At 35.4% G+C, this 23,325-nt stretch overlaps 1 protein-coding gene across 10 annotated transcripts in view; it reads right to left on the bottom strand.

Moving 5' to 3' along the window:
* Window positions 1-23,325, bottom strand: part of LOC138819711 (casein kinase I) — an 88,726-nt gene that overhangs the window by 4,729 nt on the left and 60,672 nt on the right. For 2 of the 10 annotated variants that reach the window (XM_070011239.1, XM_070011240.1), the window contains exons 9-13: window positions 21,285-21,433; window positions 19,520-19,615; window positions 15,722-15,817; window positions 5,959-6,065; window positions 5,450-5,473 (exon numbers count right to left, since the gene is read on the bottom strand). In XM_070011239.1, coding sequence (XP_069867340.1) covers window positions 5,450-5,473; window positions 5,959-6,065; window positions 15,722-15,817; window positions 19,520-19,615; window positions 21,285-21,433 — 472 coding nt within the window. The remainder of the gene's footprint in view (window positions 1-5,449; window positions 5,474-5,958; window positions 6,066-15,721; window positions 15,818-19,519; window positions 19,616-21,284; window positions 21,434-23,325) is intronic. The other 8 variants (XM_070011242.1, XM_070011241.1, XM_070011243.1 and 5 more) reach the window with 8 other exon arrangements.

Here is a 23,325-nt window from a genome sequence, read left to right as displayed (position 1 = left end):
AAAAACAGCCTTAGACTTGCAAAAGCAAAGCTAGACTGCTACTAAAGAAACCACCACCAGATGGCAGCATTGCCTCATCAAATGTGAATGCATTCAAATTCAGAAATGTTACCAAAATATATCCTTACAACTTGATAGTCATTTCCAATAAGAGTTATACCCTTAATGATTAAGAATTAAGTCTCTGCTCAACTGTCTCCATCCCAGACCTAAATCACTACAGTTGACGGCTTTGTTAGCATTAATAAGCGCGTGTACCACAACTGGAGCCACGTGGCCCAGCTTTTACTCCTTTATTACACTCTGAAATTCCTGTTCCTTCACATTAGAATTTAAGCTTTATAAGTAAGGGTTTGCTCGCAGATACATCCCAACAAGGTAGCATAAAGTTGGTACTCATTTAATTAATAGCTACTGAATAAATGAATGTTTTGGCTCTGGGGCACAAGCTTTAGTGACCTTCATGAAGTAAAAGTTTCTGTGCGTATCTCACATAGGTGTTTTGGACAGCCTTCTTAACAAAGTCTGAACTTTAAGGTCAGGTCAGAAAGCACTGCTCTTTAGTATAGCTGCTGGATGACTGCTCCTGTTTCTACTTCCAATCAGGAAGATCATGGTCTCAGTTGCTCCAAGCAAAAACAAGATTGTAATTAAAAGAAAAAAAGAAAAAGAAAAACAGCCTGCCTAGCTAGTAAACACAAGGTCCTGAGTTCAAAGATGGGGGGTAGGGGGGAAGGGAGGGAAACTAGAGACAAAGAAACAGAAAAGAAAGAAAAAGCCAGCCAACCTCTCCTTACCTAAGTAAGCTAAGACAAATTATCTTTTAATGGCATCTAATCTTTTAACTCTTTGACAAAGACCCTTCTTCCCTTAAAATTAATACCAAACATGCAATTTCATCTTGCAGTATCTTGATTTTAAACAGGGAGAGGTATTCAGTTAGGCAGGAAGGGTTCATATCAGGGGCAGACCATCCATCCACCTAACGATTGCAAGCAGGGACCTACAAGACTCATCTTATCCCAGCTTCTCCCTCTCTTCTGTCCACAGGCAACTAGTCTCAGTCTAAAATGACTCACAAGATCTTTTCCCCTCCTTTTCTCATGCTGCCTTAGTTCAGAAATTTTTGTCTTGCCCAAACAACTGTTGAATCTTTGAACAGAATTTCCAGCTGGGTGTGGTGAAGTATGCTTCTAATCCCAGCACTCAAGAGGCTGACACAAGGGGATTGTGAATTTGAGGTGAGATGAGTTACAGACCAAGACCTTGTCTCAAAACAAGTAAAACATTTTGAAAAAAGAGTAGCTGGAATTTGCAGTGAAGTCTCTCCTCTCTCCAAATCTACCAGCTAAACTGCCCATTAGAATGGGCAGTTTATGATAATGGTCTCATGGACAATTCTCTACTGGCTAAGGCATTAGTCACATGGCTCCTTACTATGTTCTTCACTCAACTTCTCAGTTTTACCTTTATAGGGAGAAGAATGCAACTAGCACATACTACATGGTCTTTCAGACTCTTCTCTTCACCTATGATCTTGGGTATACCTAAAATCCATTTATCCTACCCAAATCATCTATAGAGGCTGGGGTATAGCTCAGTGGCGGATCACTTTCCGGACATGTATGAGATTCTAGGTTCATTAAAATAAGTTAGATATTTTGTCACTATTTTTTATTTCTGTACCTTGTATGTAAGTTTATCTGATTTGGGGAGGGAAGGGGGAGCACAGAAATGGTGGGATAAAGGGTGAACCAATACAGCAGTGATACTCACTAGACGCTGTGTTGGAAATGAACTATACAGTTTGTGGGGGTTGGGAGGGAAAAATCCGGGAGAAAACAAAGAAAGAGGTGACACTATCCAAAAAGAAATGTACTCATTACCTGACTTATGAAACTGTAACCCCTCTGTATATCACCTTTACAATAAAAAATTTTAGAGAAAGTTCTATAGCCTTTACTACTATCGCTTTACTTTTGTTATTCTCAGTAAAAATCATCTCCTGAAAAATAACATTTTGTTCATTTTTATAATTCTAAAGACTATCAAAGTCCAGAATACTAGTAACTCAATAAAGGAATGAACTGTCACCTTAACATACTTTTAAGCAACAAGTTTCTTAATCATTCAAGAATACTGATACAAAACAATTATATCTAATTACAGAAGAAAACAAGTTACATCCTGGAGTCAATTTTCTGCTCACTATGATGCTTCAAATAAATGCTTCTATCTGATTGCACTGTTTGCTGGCTTTTAAGAAGTCTGCTTTCTTAGGCAATTACAAATCACTTCCTTCCTTTTTTTTCTTTTTCTTTTTGCCATTACTAGAGTTTGAACTCAGGGCCTAGGTGCTGTCCATAGGTTTTTGCTCAAGACTGGCATTCTACAACTTAATCTACAGCTCCACTTGCTGTTTAATTAGATAGAAAAAAAAATCTGAAATAATTCTAGGCAGGTTTCTAACAGAATCATCTAACACAATCTAAAAAAGGAAATGCTGCTGACCTTAGACAAAAACTAGAGGACATGAGGAATGTATTCATGAATCTGGACAAATGTTTAAAATCAACCTCGTTGAAGGAAAAGTAAAAACTATGTGTTTAAAGAGTTTTAGTGGAAAGCTAGTAAAGTTCTGAGGATTCCTATAACCTACCTTGAGGAAAATGTTCCAACTTGACCCTTTTAAAGTGTACACTACAGTGATACATATTCACAGGCTGGCCAGCCATCCTCATCACCAAAGGGAAAGGTGTTTAGCTTCCCATTTTAAAAAAAAACCCACATTACGATAAGCAGTTGTCCTCCCCCAGTTTCCTGCCTTACAAACCGCTAACCTACTTTCTGGTCCTACATGCTTCCTATTCTGGAGCGTTCATTCAAATGGAATCATCTAATGTGCGAGGCCTCTGTGTTTAGCTTCTTTCTCCTAACATGTTTTCCATTTCACGTCTTTTAAATGGTCACATGACAGTCCATTAAATACTTATTTAATTAACTAGTAATAATTTGTTGAGGCTTGCTATTTTAACCACTGGGGAGGGGTCTGAGGATGGAAAAAACCTTGTTTTCAACAAATTCAGAAAGTTTCATCATGTAGGAAACACATAAATAGCTTTAACAGAGAAAAGCCAAACCAGTCAATGGAACAGAAGGTGAGACAGTGAGAAAGATGGGGGGTGGCAGGGGTGCTGGCCAGACTGTGACCATTACGAGGGGCCTTTTCTGACATACTGGGAATCTAGAGGAACACACAGTGCAAGGCCTCGCCTCTGGGCATGTACAGCCGTGACCAAAACGAACCCCAGGAAATGGAAACAAGAAGGCGCTTTTTTTGTTGTTGTTCTCTTTTTTTTTTGGGGGGGGTCTTATTTGAACTGTTTTGGGGAGGGTTGTGAGGGGCAAAGAAATAGAGGGACAAAAGAAGAATGAATGCAGTAATGGTACTCACTGGACACTACGTTGAAAATAAACTATGTAACTTGTAGGTAAGGATGGGAGGGAAAAACTGGAAGAGAGTGAGGGAAGAGGTGACACTGTCCCCCCCCCAAAAAACTGTTCTTATTACCTGACTTATTAAACTACAACCCCTCTGTACATCACCTTTATAATAACAAGTTAAAAAAGAGAAATCTGGACATCATGTTCTAAGCAATGGAAAATACCTCCTTCAGGAATAGTTTTTCTGTCACTTTCTTCTTTCTCATTCTTCTTTTTAAAAATTATTTACTTTGCTGTTATTATAAAAGTGATGTACAGAGGGACGGTACTTACGTGAGACAGGTAATAAGTACATTTCCTTTCATACAGTGGCTGTTCCCTTCCTCTCTTCCACCTCTGCCCATGAGTTGCACAGCTCACTCTCATCAGTGTCCAGGGAACTCCACTGCTGTACTTTTTACCCTTTATCCCTCAAGTTCTGTACCTTTCCCGGCTTCCCAAAGATGTGTCTCCCTAATGTCTAGAAAGATAACCAAACCCATAGTACATACTTTGACTCATCCCAAATAAATCACTAACAATGCTACTCTTCAAAGCCACCTCCATAAAATATTCTCTGACCTTCCAAGTCAAGAAGCAATCTCTTTCTTTACAAGCTCTAATTGTTTTTCTGTAATTTGTATCATAAACTACCCTATGCTAGTACAACTGCAATCTTTCCCGCTACTCTGTAATCTATTTAGGAGTGAGAAGAGTACTCAACAGTTCTGAAATCTCAGCAGTATAACTGAATGAATAAAAAAATAAAAGTAATGGAGCTGAATGAAATCAAGTCTCTGGAAGGAAGTGAGTGCAGAACGAACAGCCTGTTCCTATGAAGAGGGTGGGAAGGAAGGAAGAATACAAGAGGGACACTGCTGGAAGAATGCAAATGAGAAAGGTCCCTAGGGTCTGGTAATGAGAAAATAACTGGAGATACCAGACACTATACAAGAGCTTTATCACATTTACTTTTCTCCACAACCAGTGAAATAACACTATTCACGTTCTTTCATAGGAAGGAAACAAGCGTGAAGACAGTAACAAGTAAGTGGCAGCAGGACTCTACCAGCTACGCTTAACAGGGGTCACACTACTCTAACCTTCCATCCTGCCATCCTGCCTTCTTAACTGTCCTAAGGAGTGGTCCTCAAAGTCACAAACTATTTTATATTTAAACAAAACACACAAGTGACACTGACCAAAAAGCACTGTAACCCCTTTGTACAACTCCATAATAATAACAGTAATAATAATAATAAATACAATGTGAATAAGCATTTTTAAAGAAATTATATAATATTCGATAAGTAACATGCTTCAAAATTTGCTAATCTAAGCATCTTCCTTTGTTTATTCTAAGTCTGACTCAAAATGTTCCTGAAACTGAGACAGAAAATTACAACTGAAAGCCTGTGTCAGTATCATTTTCACAAATAAAAACAATGTTTTTTATAATACCTGTTAATTGTCAGGAGCTACTTTGAGAATCCATACTCTCTCCATAGAGTTTATCATTAAGTTTGTCAACATTATATTGAACCACCATGATAACTGGTTAGTAACTAAAATACAGTTTTAGTGATAACATAGGGAAGAGAGTCTGTTGTAAGTATTTCATAGTAATTACAAAGAGGAGAAAAGAAAATCTGCCTCTTTTTCTATTTAGAATAAATAAAAAGAAATGCACAAGCACAAGCAGAGTGGACATGTCATCTATACAATCAAAACGTCACTCAAAGCAAAAAAGTTGCAGCAGGCAAAAGAGCTCCTCAAAAAAATATCTTTTGCTCTCCCGAGCTACTATTAATGATAGCAAGTATTTTTACATAGCTTTTACCAATTATAATTTCTATGGTCAGAGGCTCATTTGTTTTTTTGTTGTTTTTTGTTTTGTTTTTAACCGCTAAGTATTTGAAATATAGCCAACGGAGCTATTTCTGCCTGCCTACACTTGAGAACTCACCACATGTTCAACACTTTCTGGCAGCTATACACATAAAAAAAAAAAAAAATACGAGGGAAAAAAAGAAAGAGAGATCATCAGAAACAGCACACAATGAAATGATCACATTGTTTATCACGCTAATTATCCAAGCAGAATTAATGTAATTTGTATCTTAAAACTAATAACCAATTACATAACATCCTATAAAATGAATTATTTTTATACTTACAGGAAGAATAATATACATAGTATGGTAACAACTTTCATACAAAGCTCAAGTGCCAAAAGCTAAAAATATGCTATTAATTTTAAATGAGAATTTGAACAAAGTTTGTAATTATGGTTCTATTATTAAAGTATTTACTGAAATGGCACTATTTGAAATAAAATAATTAAGTGTATTACTTCTTTTATATCTGTTTCCGGGGGGAGGGGGGAGGGGAATAAGTGAATGTGACTACAAATGAACTTTAAACATGCAGAGCTAAAGAATAAAAAGTTCCTAAAGGAACGAAAGCAATACGTACTTGGTCTCATCCATCACTTCCACTTCAGTGGGAGCAGTGATGGGCGCATTAGAACGTCCTGCAGTGGGGTCGTCTGTGTTTAACTCGCCATTTGTAGAACTTACAACCTGTTTCAAAAAGAAAAAAAAATACTCACAAATCATACAAACATACATTATACATACTTATATATATATATATACTGTATAAAATACTTAAATTAGAAAATTAATATGAGAAATACAAAACTATTAGTAAGTAGTTGTTCATAACTGAAATAAGGCTAGTATCTTTCTTTTGTGAAATTTTTGATCACTTCTGATTCTGAAAGTTAACTCTTACTCTATGGTGTCATTGATAGATCGTAAATTCCTTCCTATGGAAACCTTAATAACAATAACAAACGTACTAAATTTCCCAAATTCTCTTGTTTTGTCAATTCACCCATAATCCTATTTCTTCCTTTCCTCTTTAATACTAAACCTGAAAAAGTATATGACTCATTCCTCCCTTCTACTGTCAAAAGTTTTCATTTATTCCTCAATTCTCTTATCTATTTTCTGTCTGCACTTAAGAAACGTAAATACTTTTCTTGAAGGTAATCAATGAATCTTCAAAATACAGTTCTGTGAGGCTTGCTCAGCCCTCATCTTCCAAAACACTTCTGCATCTCTTTGATGGAAGCTGATCACTGGGGCGATGGGTCTACACTCAAAACCAACTACATTACTCATTAGAAGTTTGTTAGGTTCTTTCTCTTGTCACAGGATTTCACTCATTCAGGCATGCATTCATTCCTTTTGACAAATTATTTGGATCACCTATTCTGTGTCAGCTACAGCCAAAAATAAGACACAGTTCCTATTGTTATGAAACTTAGTTTTAATGGAAGCAAAGTGTGAAGACACACAATAAATAAATAGACAAACAAGATATATAAGATACCTTATATTGCTAAAGTAAACCTTGGGGTCTTTAACTAAAAAATGGAAAATAGCAGCATCTAATTAACATGGTTTCTGAGAGTATGAAGTGAAATCAGTACAATCTGTAGTGAGTGCCTGGATTCGATGAGACAGCTACACAGAGTGGCCACCATCATTACGACGAGCATCATTTGTAATCATGGCCTCCACTCTCACACTTCTATAGAAGCCTAACAAGTCACCCAATCTTTTAGCGGCACCGTTTGGCACTTTTAGCTGCACCGTTTGGCACCGTAATCTCAACAATTCTAAGGTTAAATTCTACTTACATCTATTATTTTTCCTATGATTCCCATAGAAAAAAATTCAGTTGAAGCCTTATCTTCCCAGAATTCATCAAGAATTATCTTTGATTTTCTTTAACCTTTATCAAATCCCTTTATCAGAAAAACTTATATATAGATACAGATATATATTTCTATATATGGCATGAGCATCCAAACTATTAGATTTAGCAATACTATTTATTTATAAGAACCTCATAAATTTTGAAAAACTGAAATTAAAAGTTTTAACTGAGTTCATAGTATGCAGGTACTGTTCTAGTTACCTGAAATACTACATCATACAAAACAGAAGAGTACCCTTCCCTCCCTCTCAAAGGAGAAAATCAGTTAACATATTTGAGTTAATTCTTGAGTTTTGGAAATGAAGTTATTAGTATTCTATGTGGAATATGCCCTTAGAAATAAACACTAGATTTGATTTTGCATCTACAGATGAAGACATACAAAACTGCTTTGAATATTTCTGGAAATGATCTAAGGAAAGGAATATAGTAATACCTACTCTTCCCCTCTTTCTGCCACTCTCAAAGCGTTTTACACCACCTTTAACTACCAGAGAGCTTTGCATACAGTTGACAGAAGTTCACTGAATCCTCTCTCTCTCTCTCTCTCTCTCTCTCTCTCTCTCTCTCTCTCTCTCTCTCTCGTCGGTTGTAGGGCCTGGGTGCTGTCCCTCAGCTCTTCAACTGAAGGCTAGTGCTCTACCACTTGAGCCACAGCACCACTTCCAGCTTTTTCTGCTTATGTGGTGCTGAGGAATCGAACCCATGGCCTCATGCATTCAAGGCAAGCACTCTACCACTGAGCCACCTTCCCAGCCCTCCTTTTCTTTTTTTATTTACTAGCCCTGGGTAGCTGAAGGGATAAGTGACATCATCTCAAATTCCAGTCTCCTCTAACCTGTATGCCTTTACTTCAGGTTTCATAGTTCATAATCTAAAAACCAAAGTATTTCAAGTTCCAACAACAGTTACTATATATACTTCACACGCACAGTACCTAGTTTATTCCAGCTGGTCAAGGAAGATTGTCATAACTGACTTGGTTAGATAAGCTTTACATTGTGGAAATGTTTCCAATTCCATTTGACCTGGATGATCAGAACCAGAGCAAAAGGAAGTAGTATCTTCCTTTATGTACTTGTTCCCAGGTTTCCCAAATTCCCTAACCTTTTGAGTAGAGGCCAATAGCTCCCAAGTCAGAAAAAATGTCATACGTGGTTAAGCGGTGGTAGTGCTGCTGTCCTCACAAAGCCACCCTACTTAACACAGCGATTTGAGAGAAATGCCATGGCAGTAAAGCTGCTTTCATTTACAAGCAGTTGTGTTTATACAAGGGAGGAACAAAGATTTATTACAAATAATGTATCATTACAGTGTTTGAAACCTAAATTAGTCAACAAAGCAAGCCATATTCTAAAGAATTATATTTAGATGGTATTTTTAGAATTCATTTGAACTAGAAGACAGGTATTTCTGAAATATCAGTGTCCATCAGGATCCTTTCTTTTAAGGAAAATTATATAAAAATGTCAGATGCTCTCAGACTCAACATTTCAAAAAACTTGAAAATTCAGGTGTTTTTAGGATTGTTATCTATTCTCTTATTCTAAAGAAATTTCCTCTCACATTACAATTTTGAAAAGACACTTAGTATAGCTCTTATTTTAGAGTAAGAGAGGGTGGGGGCACCAGACTCTAGTTTCACTATCAAAATTCAAGGGAACACTTTGGGGAAACAGCTCATAGGTGAGCATGTGAGAGATAAGTAACAGTTCACTCAAAAGATGCCTACTAAAGAAGTCACTTCATAGGACTTTGAATACAGAGATAACCCATCTTACAAAGGTAACAGAACTTTTGTAGGTCTTTTAAAGTAAATACATTTTCTAAATAGAGTTAATTCATGAGAAACTAGTTACACAACTATCTTTCAATATATATTTGACTCTTTCAATCATAATTACCAAATACAGTTGATATTCAATGTATTAACCAATCAGATTTCCATCTACCCAGTAAGCATATTAGAAATACTAAGTCATTGTGTATTTTATTTGTGCACTCAGTTTTGTTCTAAAAGACATCTGAAAAATATGACATATAGTGAAAAAAATAATTTCCAGAGAGTTACTGGACCTGTGCTAAGGTCTATGTATATTATTTGAAACTAAGTTTCTTACATACTCTAAAAATTACAACTAGAGATCTGATATTCTTAATATTCCAAAAGATGACCGTAAGGTCTCATAGACTCTGAACAATGACAAACCAAATAAATTTTCAAGCTAATCTTCACTGGTAGAGCTATAATAACCCTGTTTTCTTTGATCACTAAAATCGTCAGAGATGTTACTGTAAACATTATAAAAGAGTATCAAAATAAACTAATAATAACAATAAATGTAATAATAAGTGGACAAGAATAAAATGGACAATAAAATTCTAAACTAGACTACAGAATGTGATCTAGAAATTATTAACATAATAAAAGCAGGTAACTACAATTCTGTGCAGATATCAGAACTCTAGAAAGCTATAAAAGGAATATGTGATTCTAACAGTTGCTCAATTTTGTTCCTTACGCTGTAACTTCAATGATTTTATAGCAGTAATTGAAAATAGTTTTAGAAATGTTTTAGAAAATTCCACATTCACAATTCCATCACTGATAACTATGTGTTCTACCAGTGCCAGACATAACTGTCCAATCCTTTTCCTAGCCTTTACTCATACTTCCGTACTATACGCACTCAAGTATGACAACTTTATTACAACAGTTAATGTTATTCTTTCATTTTCTTAACAGTGTCTGGTTACATGTATTTTTTCTGGTCTGAGACTGGGACTCAAATTTGGAACCTGACATTTTCGCTCATGGTTAGCACTCGACCAACAGAGCCATGCCTCCAGCCCCTACATATGCCTTTTACATAGTTTGTGATTCTGTTTTGCCCCCAGGAGCTCAAAATTGCATTAATCCTAAAATTCAATCCAAAGGCTTCCCATCTTCAGGGGGTAAACTACATACTAGGCAACACGTCCTTAACTTCTGCCTTTTTTTTAAATTGTGAAAATACTGTACAGAGGGGTTACAATTACATGGGCAAGATAATGAGTACATTTCTTATCAAGCATTGTAGCCTCCTCCTTTGTTTCCTCTTCTCATGCCTTCCCATCAGCCCCTCTTCCTAATTCTCCTCCCCCCGCCCCAAGTTGTAAAGTTTGTTTTCAACACAACGACTTGTACATCTCATTGTTGCAATGGGTCCACCTGTATCCCTATTTAAACGATTTGTTTTTTCCCTTCCCCTCCACACATTATACTGACATCACATACAGTGAAAGCAGGGGTTATACCGTGGGGGAGGGACATACAAAGCAACAAAGAAATAATCTTATAAATGTGTTAGAAACAATCGCATGAAAGAAAAGAATATTTGAATACATATCTTAGGGTTCTTTTAACTTCTGCCTTCTACATACAGATGCCCCTCGGTGGAACAGGACGCAAATGTTCAAGTGATACTGAGTCAAGAGAGTTGTGTTACTGTAGCAGGCACAAGGGTAAGACAAGGAGAGATGACCAAATCTGCTACTACTAGTACACTTTTCTAATGGCTTACTCAGAGAGGTGTGTTCATTGTTACATCTCCACACGTTTATACTGTATTCCAATCCATTTCAACCCTTCTATCCTCCTAGTACATTTTTTTTTCCTGGTTGTGGGGCCTGAACTCTGGGCCTGGGCGCTGTCCCTCAGCTCTTCAGCTCAAGGCTAGTGCTCTACCACTTGAGCCACAGTGCCACTTCTGGCTTTTTCTGCTTATGTGGTGCTGAGGAATCGAACCCAGAGCCTCATACATGCAAGGCAAGCACTACCACTGAGCCACCCTCCCGGCCTCCCTCCTAGTACATTTTTAAACCCAATTTTCAAGTTCCAATTTTCCAAGCAGGAAAGTATCAGCCCTTGTATTCAACTAAACTCTTCTAATTAACTTTTCTCATCTTTCCACCTCTCCCCGTCTCACTACTTATCAATGTTCCTAAGCAATAGTCTAGCTGTGCCCTGACTCACAGTTCTTTTACTCTCATCTCTAGCAAAGGTGGTCTTCAGAAAACACAAATTTAGTCAAGTAGTCCCCTACTTAATTTTCTTTGGAGTACATTCCAACTATTACTTTGTTATTAAAAAAAAACTATCTCCTGCAAAATTTGCCTCCTGCTTACCTCTCAGCCTGATTTCTGACATACCAGATTAGTTGAATTTAGTTTTTGAATATGTCTCTCTGCTCTACAAGTTTATGCATGCTCTCTTTTCTACCCTCTTCTCTTTTCCCTTTCAACCTTCTCAACTAATTAACTCATTTATGTTGTTTTGGTCTTTACTTGGGTATTACATTTTTCCAGGAAATGTTGACCTTCTAAATCCAGGACTGGTGTGTCCCTATATATTCTCCTGGTACTTTGTGGTATCTCTACTGCCTATTCACTAGCCCCCTCTATCTATGGAAACCTCTAGAGAAAGATAGTGCCTAGCATCTAGAAACCATTCATAGAAATACTTTCTGAACACTGAATGGCCAAGAAACTGAATGTGACAGATCTATTTCTCAGCCATGTTTATTACCAATGACTACCCAGAGATGGATATTCAATTTCCTAGGGATTTTTACAGACCAAGAACATATCATTCCCAGTCTCTTCTGTGGGAGCAGTTTATCAATGTACAACGGTGGAATAACATAATTTCACTAAAATAAAAAAAAATGGGAAAAATTTCATTTGATAGTTCTTTCTTTTTGGCTGGGCCTGTATATTTCACTTCTAAGAAATCTTTAAGATTATTAAACATCTGTAAGAGATGGAAAAATAGTTTCTTCATTTATGAAAAAAACAGACTGTATTTATCTAACACATTCTAAACCCAGCCACTAGGCTAAATATTGGTGTGTCTGGATTTTTTGTTTTTGTTTTTTACTAACTTTTACAACAAAATCATCTGCTAGAGACATTATTAATGTCCTTTTACTGATACTCTGACACAGAATTTGAACCAAATCTGTCATCACAGGCTTGTGGACTTAACAACAATGTCACCAATTTGTTAACTTCTAAGTCTGGTCTACTATGCAATACTTTAGGAAACACAGGGAGCTCAAGTTTGGACTCTACTAAGTCAGTGTCTACTGAAATGCCTACCTAAAATAGCAAGTACCAGATTTTTCTATAGGCTAAAAATAGCACGAGGTTTCACCTGGCAGCAGCTCTAAACAAGCTGGGATATACTACAGTGAAATGCTACCAGAGGAATGCCACAGGCCCCGAATGGCTCATTTCAGGCAACCATTGAGTATCTTGTATCTGAATCAGTTGTATTATTTTTGGGTGAAATACCTTTTCTTAGAAAAGATATGCAATATTCCTCTGCTATTCATTGACAATATGTCTTTGTCAGAAAGACTTTGTATCTCCTGAATGCTTCAAAGTATCCCACAGGTAGTTAATGTCCCTTGCATGAAGACTCTCAAAGGAAAATTCTTACCAGAGTTATTTTTACTAATAAAAAATTTTGAGGCCTGGCACTGGTGACTCATGCCTTAATCCTAGCTACTAGGAAGCTGAGATCTGAGGATCGCAGTTCAAAGCCAGCCTTCGCAGAAAAGTCCATGAGATTCTGATCTCCCCATAAAACCACCAGAAAACTGCAAGTGGCGCTTTGGCTCAAGTGGTAGAGCGCTCGCTTGCCTTGAGCTGAAGAGCTTAGTGACAGCGCCCCGGCCCAGAGTTCGAGCCCCATGACCAACCAAAAAAATAAATAAATAAGTTTTCTTTGAGCTGGCTTGTACAGGTCAGTGATGGAACATCTTCTTACCACCTATAAGGCCTTAGGTTTTATCTTCAGCACCATTAGGGAGTTTGTCTTCTCTCTCCTCCTCTTTATTTTTTTGCCAGTCCTGGGATTTGAACTCTAGGTGTTGTCTAGGTGGTATCCCTGAACTTTAATGCTCAAGGCTAGCACTCTATCACTTTAGCCATAGCTCCACTTTTAGCTTTTTAAAAAATGTTATTATTTTTGATGGTTGTTGAAGGTAAGGGTCTCACAGACTTTGCAGCCCGAGCTGGCTTTAAACTTCGATCCTCAGATCTCAGTCTCCTGTAACTAGCTCCCAGCTTCGTTTTTTTCTCTTCTTTTATTAGTAGTGAGAACGATAGAACACCTAGTTCTCTTTCTATTTTCATTCCAGGTTAACTATAGTATTCAATTATAATCATCATATTAACTTAGATTTTATCATTTTATAATTTCTTTAGTCTAAGCAGGTATCATAACATTCCTTAGTTCTCTTTCTATTTTCATTCCAGGTTAACTATAGTATTCAATTACAATCATCACATTAACTTAGATTTTATTATTTTATAATTTCTTTAGTCTAAGCAGGTATCATAACATTTCAAATAACTTTGAAAATATGCATAAATTGCAAAGTATGGTATAAACTGCAAAGAATTAGATGAATTTAATTTAATTTTTCATTGGGACAAGACTCAGGCATTATCTTACTGTTAGTGAAAGTTTTCATTAATGTCAAACATTTTTAATGTCTGTCATGTCAGGTCTATTTAATACTGTAAAATACACTCATTAACTCAATGAAAATAGTAATTTCTTGTTTTACCTATTCAATTATTGTCCATATTGCTAGAATTCTAGTTAGTAAACTAATGAACATTAGTCAGGCACAGTTTTTATAGGCAGAAAAGTTTTAGAAAGAAATGATCAAACTACATGAAAAAAAAAGTATGTGAAGTACTGTAGCGAGCCAAAAACCACACTCATTCACCCTTTGATAAACCCAAAGGGATTCCTTGAGCCACATAAGTAAGAAGAGGCTAAGATAATCAGCTGCATAATGATAGAAAAGTGATAGGATAGCCCTCCAGAAACACCTTAACAGTTGCGGACTTCCCTGAGCACTGAGCAAAACACATAGAGGAACTCAAATGCATGTAAACATAGGTAGATACATACACAATTCAGTTTCTCTTATGCAAGTTAAATATATCATTTGTCCCTAGTAGCTTTTGCAATAGGAAATGAAGTGACAAAACATTTTATACTTCAGGCACCCTTTGCCTGTGAGCCCTTCACTCTACACTTAATTTATAAAACAAACATTTCTACTATGTATTAACTAAAAATTCCATAGACTACAAAATTCTATGAAGAGCTGGTTACTTCATTTAAGTTATTTCTAAACTTTAAGGATGAGAAAAACAATCAAACTCATAAGGTTTAATCATGGGTTTAGAATTTAAGGAAAGAGTAAACTCCAGAGCATAGACTTGGTTGATTAAATATTCATTCAGAAAAATGCAAAATTGATCAAATATAATGGGAACTGTTAACTAGAAATATGTGTAGAAAAACAATCAAAGATTCTAAAATGAAATAGAGATATAACCTTATTTATATAAATTTAAAATTTATATTTTCTTAAGCAGATATTTTAAAAAGTATAAGAAACTCAATATATTTTCCCAACTATACGATACACACAAATGACTAAAAGAGACAGCTTGAGAGGGCAGACTGCAGTAGCTGTTCCTAAGTGTATATGAGAAAACACAAACTGCAATTTTAAAATTGCTTTAAATTTGTGTAAAAATTAACACAATTTATGAGAGGAAGTATTTAATAAATACTTATCACGGAAACTATCTATCCAACCATTTTCTAAAAGGAAAAGCAAAATGTTCCTTTATAAAATCAGGGCCAAGCCAGGATTTGGTGGTTCGTGCCCATAATCCTAGCTACTCAAGACTCTAAGATCTGAGGATCACAGCTGGAAGCCGGCCAGAGCAGGAAATATCCAAGAGACTCTTAACTCCAATTAGTCACAAAAAGCCAGAAGTAGATCTGTGACTCAAGTGGAAAAGCGCAAGCCTGGAGCAAAATAGCTCGGTGAGGGAGCCCAGATCCTGAGTTGAAGCCCACTACCAACAATAAATAAACAAACAAACAAATAAACAAATAAATCAGGGCCATAGTCATTTGATCAATTAATCAGAAAATATATTCTGAGTACTGAAGATGAAAAGTTTATATATAATATATGAATGAAAACTGACAAAAGCAAAAATCAATGCATGGAAAAAGGTATAAAACTGTCCTATTACATAAAGCATTACAAAAGATTTATTATTGAAAATCAAGCTTCATAAATATTTAAAATAATAGAGTTCACTTTTCTAGTCTGTTATGAGTATGACTTAAATATTTTAGATGCATATGTCTGCAAAAATTAACAAAGGCAAAATTGCAGTATCCCTGGTGGTCTTTTTAGAACATGTTAATTTTGTTCTTTGGTTAAATAACAAAAGAATAGAATTATGGACAGAATTCAGCAACGAGTTTTCCATAAGGATATAAAATCATGCCATGAGTTCAAAAAAAAGGGTTAGTGTATAAATTTGGGGAATAAGCACTCATGCAATAATCAGAAAATACCTGTACCGAGCCACCATGTCTGTCTGCTGCAAGGTGAGCTCTCAAATGGTGGGGATTTGCCTGCTGGGAGTCCCAAGCTGCCCTGTGGTCTGCCGACTGCCATTTATTTAATGCATGTGGCATGCATGGAAGAAGAAAAACCCAATATGTTAAACATCTCATCCTCATAACGTATAAAACAAACGCATAAAGGAATTTAAAAATATCCTCACTATCCTAATAATAACTAATCACAGGTGCATTTTTTTTTGCACACAAAGTGTGGACAACTTTCCAAGTAATAAAATTTTAGAAGTAAAAGGGCTTTGTAGGTTCTGTGGCCTCTCAGTTGATACAATGAGATTAACAAAGAACCAAGGAAGTAAAAATGGCATGTCCAGCCCAAGACAGCACTCCAAATAAATCTCAAGTGCACCAAAAAAAGTCTACATTTTCTTACAGAAATCCCTGTGTTTTCTTATGAAGAGCTATTTTTAACAATGTAAAAAGAGAGGCCTTAGAAAGATGTACATGAGATCTTAGAAAAGTTTCTCTCTTGTTTAGTATTCTATTCCTGATTATAAGGCTAATAGGATAAAACAGAAAAGGTTCTTTGAAAAGTGAAGAGAATATTACATGACAAAAAAAACTTTTTTTTAAACCAACAGTCCTACATTTATGAGTCTCAGATTTCCTGTTTTTTAAAAACTCTGCTTCGAATTAGAGAATTCACTTCTATAAAAACATGTTGAAAATTCTCAATTTTTTTTGATATCCTAGCAAATCTGTATGGCTATAAGTACAATCTAATAGTAACCAACTATTAGAATTAAGAGTAGTTTGGGGGTTTGGCTTTATTTTAAGAATAGCTTCTTAACAATGGTCAATTCCTGTGTTTCAAGAAATGTGAGCAACACTAATAAAAAGAATGGAGAAAATTTCATATTTTAGTCCTTGCTTGTTTGGTTCTATATTAGCTACTTTATCTGCCTCACATTTTGAGATGGGAAATAGTATGCCCATATTACTAATGAAGACACTAAACACTTCGCAAAGTCTCAAGAGCTAACAAGAAGCATAGTAGGGATTCCAACTCTGCACCTACTGCTCTGCCAATAATACTGCCAAGGTCCTTATAACAATGAATAGACTCTAAAGTCTTCAGTACTCTTTGCTTGCTTTCTTTTTCAACCCAAGTTAAAGGAATTTTGGCACCAAGTACAAAGGCTAAAGGAGCCAAAAAGTACATGTGCAACTATAGAAACTCTTGGGGCAGAGATGTTAAAATCAAGTAGAAGATGTGAATAAATGTTTTAGCATTAAATTTTCTAAATTAAATTGCATAATGTAAAATTACATATTCAATGTCATTTATATAAAGTATATCATCAAAACAATTATGATAGCTCTTTCTATTAAAGCTTCAAAATTCATAACCAGAATTTGGCAGATGTATGCCTTATACTTAAATAAACCAGATGCGTTTAAATCTACAAGTGAAAATGGTGCCAAAATTGAGATAAATATCTGAGACAGGCAAAGTGTCTTTTGAGGTTAAAGAACTCTTGCTAAGAATGTAGCTAAAATAACATACTCTCTTTATATAAACGACTACACACATCTAGCATTTATATAAAATTATAGGATCACCTAAACAATTGTTGACTCAATAAAAGCTTATCAATTATTTATTATGGCACATGAACAAGGTTTATACCCTTGAAAGAACTAACTTTTCCTTTGGAATTGAAAGTCTCTCACAAAATTTAAATGTTCATTGATATACAGCCATTTAAGGAGAGATTTTCTAGATACTCAACTTTTCTGCTACAAGAATCTATATATTCAGAAACCAAATTCAATACAACAAACCAAGTTTATATTAGAAAATTTACTGAAAATTTACATATGTAAGTATATACATATAAGTGTGTATATATATATATATATATATATATATATAAATATTCTCCCTAAATTTAGTGTAAAAAGGAATAATGTATTACTAGCTTCAGTAAGCTTACAACCTAGTAAGGAAATACAAATTATTGATCTTCTAAGTATATTCAAAAAATTAACTAGACAAAACATAAAACTAAGTCTCAATTTTTTATGTTTTTTTTTTTTCCAGGGCTGAGAACCGAACCCAGGGCCTTGCGCGCACCAGGCGGGCGCCCTTCCACTGGGCTAAACCCCAAGCCTCCTAAGTCTCAATTTTTGAGCTATTACCTTCTATATCACCTTCTCAGAGTGCTCACAAACGATCAACTTATTGTAATTTGTATTAGAACTGATTTATATGAGAACTTTCATTGCACTAATTATTTGAAATTAATTTTTAATTGGCTCAACTTTACAGCAAACAGTGTCACATACTCCCAAAAGCATACCATTTTATTTGCTATATAGATTTTAATAAATGGTGTTCTTTCCTTTCACTTTCTCCCTGTGTTGATGCTCACTTAAACTTTATGGGATAAAAAAGATAAAAGTAAAACAGGACAAGACATTGTCCTTCTGCAAAAAAGGTTATAACCAATTATCTCTAGATACTCTATTCAATTCAAGGAAGAAGTAAAACTTTTAAGGCAAAGGTAGCTTCAAAAAAGCTTTCTTTTACAAAAAGCAAAATGAAAATATTGCTCAACACCATTCCATTCTCTTTCCCAAAAATATGAACTCTCAATTGTCAACTGATATTCTGTAACTTGTCACTAATGTACTCTCTGCTCCAAGAAAATTCAACTGCTTAAATTTATGCTTTTTAAAAAACTGTTGACTATCCCCAAAATGCCCATATGCTATCATTTGCCTTTAATAATGTGAGCATTCTTACCAGGAACTGGTGGCTCACACCTGTAATTCTAGCTACTCAGGAGGCTGAGATCTGAGGATACTGGTTCAAAGCTAGCCTAGGCAGAAAAGTCCATGAGAATTTTATCTCCAATTAACTACCAAAAAGCAGGAAGTAGTGCTATGTGCTCAAGTGACAGAGTGCTAGCCTTGAAGACAAAAACTCAGGGACAGAACTCAGGCCCTGAGTTCAAGCCCAAAGATCAGCACAAAAAAAAAAAAGATTCATTCTTCACATACATCTCAAAAGCCACCTTTTCCTTATAACCTTTACCAGATGCACAAATATTTACATAATACCCTCCATGCACTTTATTAATTCATCACATGTGGTACAGCTTATCCTGCTCAGAAATGTAGTTTTATGTGTATTTATTTGTGATAACAGTAATACCAGCAACAAGAGACTTATTGAAAGCTGACTATACATTTGAAATCAGCATGTATTATTATTCAAGAAACTGGAAATTTTGTGTTATTAATTAATTTGTCCAAGGTCCATATAAGCCACACCCATCTATGTATGATCCTGAGACTTGAATGACGACCTCTTAACTAAATAACTGGTCCAAAACAATAATCTCTTAGATCTTCAACTGTCTTCCTTACTTCTCCATTTCTAAAGGAATACATAGAAAATAGCTTTAAATACAGTAAGTTACTGAACTACACAATAACTAGAAAGATAAATTCCTATTATAACTTACTCCAGTAGAGTATCCACTTATATACTAATAGAATATCAAATGCCTTAAGTTTACAATAATTTATACCATAAATTAAGAATTTATAATTAAATATTTCCACTATTTTTAAACTAGTAATAAAAATTAGGAAAAATAGGTCATTAAAAATATTATTTTAAATTTTTCAATGTGTATGTGTGTTTGATCCCATGAAGAAAAAAGTGTGCATATCATTTCCGTATGAATGAAATTTATTTCCGAGGTAAAAAGGGCACCAAACCTGGTTTTTGGACTGCTGCGTCTTATCTCTGTGTGGGTGTGCCTCTCGGTTGGATGACAAAGCAGGGTCTTGCTGAACGGCTCCCACGGGAGTAGGCTACAAGACAGTAACAGGGGCTAGTAATACACTCTACTTCAGAATGGTTTTTCATTTTACTGTCAAGGGAGAGTAAAGGTTACAGTTGTATACATAAGGTAATGAGCACATTTCTTGTTGAACACTGTTATCCTTCCCTTGTTTTTCTCCCACTTTCCCTCCCCACCAACTCCCTCTTCTCTCCCCCAAGATATAAATTTCATTTCCAACATACGGTTTTTTGAGTATCACTTTTGCCACCCTTTGTCCTTTGTCTCACCATTTTGTTCCCCTTCCCTTTTCCAAATCAGATAAAAATATATACAAGACACAGGGTAGAGCTCCCCTATGACCCAGCAATCCCACTCCTGGGCATTTACCCAAGTGACCACAAACGAGGCCATACTAAAGCTACCAGTACAACTATGTTCACTGCAGCACTATCAAACACAGTAAGATATGGAACCAATCCAAATGCCCCTCAGTAGGTGAATGGATTAAGAAAATGCAGTATGTATACACAATGGAAATATACACTCATTGCTTCCATCAGAAAGAATGACATTGCCCCATTTGTAAGGAAATGGAAAGACTTAGAAAAAGTAATATTAAGTGAAGTAAGCCAAACCCAAAGAAACCGTGGCCCCATAGTTTCCCTCATTTGTAGTAATTAGTATTGAGTCTAAGACAGTCCTAGCAGAGGCTCACAACAGCTCAAAAGCTATGTACATATGACCATATAAGATGATGCTAATCAAAATGAACTCAAAGATATGAAAACAAGAGGTTTTTCTTTGTTGTTTTTAATGCACTGTGTGCAGTTTGTCTTTCTCTCTCTCTCTCTCTCTCTCTCTCTCTCTCTCTCTCTCTCTCTCTCTCTCTCTCTCTCTTTCTTTTTTTCTTTTCTTTCTTTCTCCTTTGGTTTATCCTCTGCTGTCAACTGTATTTGATTCTGGTACCATATGTCTTATATATATGTTAATCAGAAATCTTTTTTAAAATCATTTCTCTAGTTGCTTAAAATGATCAAGGAAAAATATTAAAAGTTGTTAAATAAATTATGGCTCTTGAAAACAGTATTATTCTCAAAATATACTATTTAAAAGTGTTTTTAAACACTTTTTTTAGAGTATAGCTCATGTCTGTAATCCTAGCTACTCAGGAGGTGAGATCTGAAGATCATGACTCAATGCCTGCCTAATATTTAAATATTTAAAATATTTTTATAAATATAAAAAGCCTTGTAAGACTTGCTACTTTTAGGTTCTTATCAAAATAATTTTTAATGTATCTCATTTCCAAAGCTAATTTATTAACAGAACCTGTCATTCTAATAAAATTGAAGAAATAAATGTAATAAACAAAACTATACATATCTAATATTTTGACTCAGAGATTTATAAAAAAGCACCTTTTATTAGATAGTACATATTTAATCATGAGAATATCATACAAAAATAGTATACTTGATCTTAAGAATCAAATTGGGATGAGACCTCCAAAAGAACCTATTATTCTAATAAGGAGAGTCAACAAAACTCAAGTAACAATAGCTTGACATCACCTGAAGAAACCTCTCAAAATAGGAAGATGAATCCTTTAAACTAATACAAATAAATACATATCAGGTCTCAACTCTTCTCAACAAATACCATAAAAATCATCTTCTATTATACAGCAGAGTACTCACCAACTGTTTACCAATCCAGTCATATTCATAATCAAACATATATCCTTTTCGATCAAACAAGTCAGTAAAAAGTTTTCTTAGGTAATCATAGTCTGGCTTTTCAAAAAAATCTAGCCTTCTTACATAACGAAGATATGTTGCCATTTCTTCTAGAAAGAAAATAAAAATTACTCTGACTACACTTCTCTATAATAAATAGTTATTGTCTCAAAGCACAATGTGCTACAAAAACATGAAAAAACGAACTATTTCAACTTAAAATCTTTGAAGTTCAATTACAACAAAATTTCCCCTTTTAGAAGAAAACAAAGGAGGAAAGAACATAAAGACAAAAAAGGTAAAGCTTAGTTTAACCACTATTTTTGCTGCTTATTAGCAAATACTAAAGTTTTATAAAATTATTTTTAATAGATATCCTGGACAGTACTAAAGTTTAATTAGCAGTTCAATGATGCATGATTATTAAATCGCATTCAGTGCATATGTTTTACTAAAGTATTTACTAAAAATATCAGTGGGAATTGATTTATGTGACAGCATAAGTACTGGTTTGTTGGATTTCCTTTAGAGTCAGCAATATACACTAACTCTGCAATAGCAAATGCCTAAACTTAACTATGACCATTATTTTAACCAAATGAACTTTCAAAATAAACCTAAAATAGTTCTCAAAAATATAACCCTGGAACACTTTTGATGTATTCTCTTAATATCTGGTCAAATGGTGAACAACTAATTGGTAATAGACAAATCTCTGCACACCATGGCATTTCCCAAATCTAATAAATACATACTTTCTTTTTAAATACTTCCAAAAGAAAAAGAAGGGGAAAAAGAAAAAAATAGACAAAATGGTGAGCTATTAGTCACAGCATTCCTCCCTCAGGGCACACAAGTTTGCTGACAATGAAGAATTAGCAAGGGCTGGGAAGATGGCTCAGTGGTAAGAGTGCTTGCCTAGCATGCAAGAAGCCCTGGGTTTGATCCCTCAGCACTACATAAACAGAAAAAACCAGAGGTGGTGGCACAGTGCTAGCCTGGAGCAAAAGAAGCTCAGGGACAGTGCTCCGAGTTCAAGCCCCAGGAATGGTTAAAAAAAAAGAATTTGTAAACTTTAACAAGAGATACCTCAGATTACACTGACATTACAGTATGATAAGGGAGAACCAGAAACAAGAAGTCAATCTTGTATCTTCAAATCCAGTTCTCTTTTTCCTTTTTTCTGCTGCACAAATCACAGCAGGTATTCTAATTTATTAACAAAATTATTCTTATTCTTTAATTGACTTCGAAAACCAATATTTTTTTGGTGGGGCTGGAGTTTGAACTAAGGTCCTTACGCTCGTGCCGCAAGCACTCTATCAAGGAAGCCATGTCCTCAGCCCTTGTGTGTTTCTTTTCACCTAAGAGGTCACTTTTGGCCTGTGCCAGCCTCAGGTCACAAGTTTCCTAACTACACCCCCAAATAACTGAGATTGTAGACATGAAACAACATGCCCCACTTAGTTGTTGCCATGTGGTCCCATTAACATTTTGCTCAGCTGGTCCTAAACCATGACTCTCCAGAATTACAGTTATGTATTGTTATTCCTAGAATAAGTAAAATTCACTGATTTAGAGTTGCTATATGCTTCCCTGAAAACAAAATGTTTTCATAAATGTGTACAGTTCTCCAATGTAAATCTAGCCTAAAATTAGTAAGGTCGGGAAGATTTTACTGTACTTTCAAACTCTTCTTTTGAAGCTGACTTTGAGAGCCAAATGACTCATATTGTACTAAACTTAATAGTTGGTATTCTTGGGGCTGAGAAGCTGGCTCAGTGGTGGAGAGCTTGCTTTGCATGCATGAGGCCCTGGGTTCGGTTCCTCAGCACCACATAAGCAAAAAGAAAAAAGCCGGAAGTGGTGTTATGGCCCAAGTGATAGAGTGCTAGCCTTGAGTTGAAGAGCTGAGAGACAGCGCCCAGGCCCAGAGTTCAGGCCCCACGACTGGACCCAAAAAAAATAATAAAAAATAAAATTTAAAAAAATGTGTTATTGG

The sequence above is a fragment of the Dipodomys merriami genome, unplaced genomic scaffold, assembly GCF_024711535.1.
Source record: "Dipodomys merriami isolate MVZ:Mamm:240054 unplaced genomic scaffold, mDipMer1.0.p SCAF_81, whole genome shotgun sequence".
Classification (NCBI taxonomy): Eukaryota; Metazoa; Chordata; class Mammalia; order Rodentia; family Heteromyidae; genus Dipodomys; species Dipodomys merriami.
Note: the sequence above shows the minus strand (reverse complement) of the source record. Positions and strands in the feature narration are given on the sequence as shown.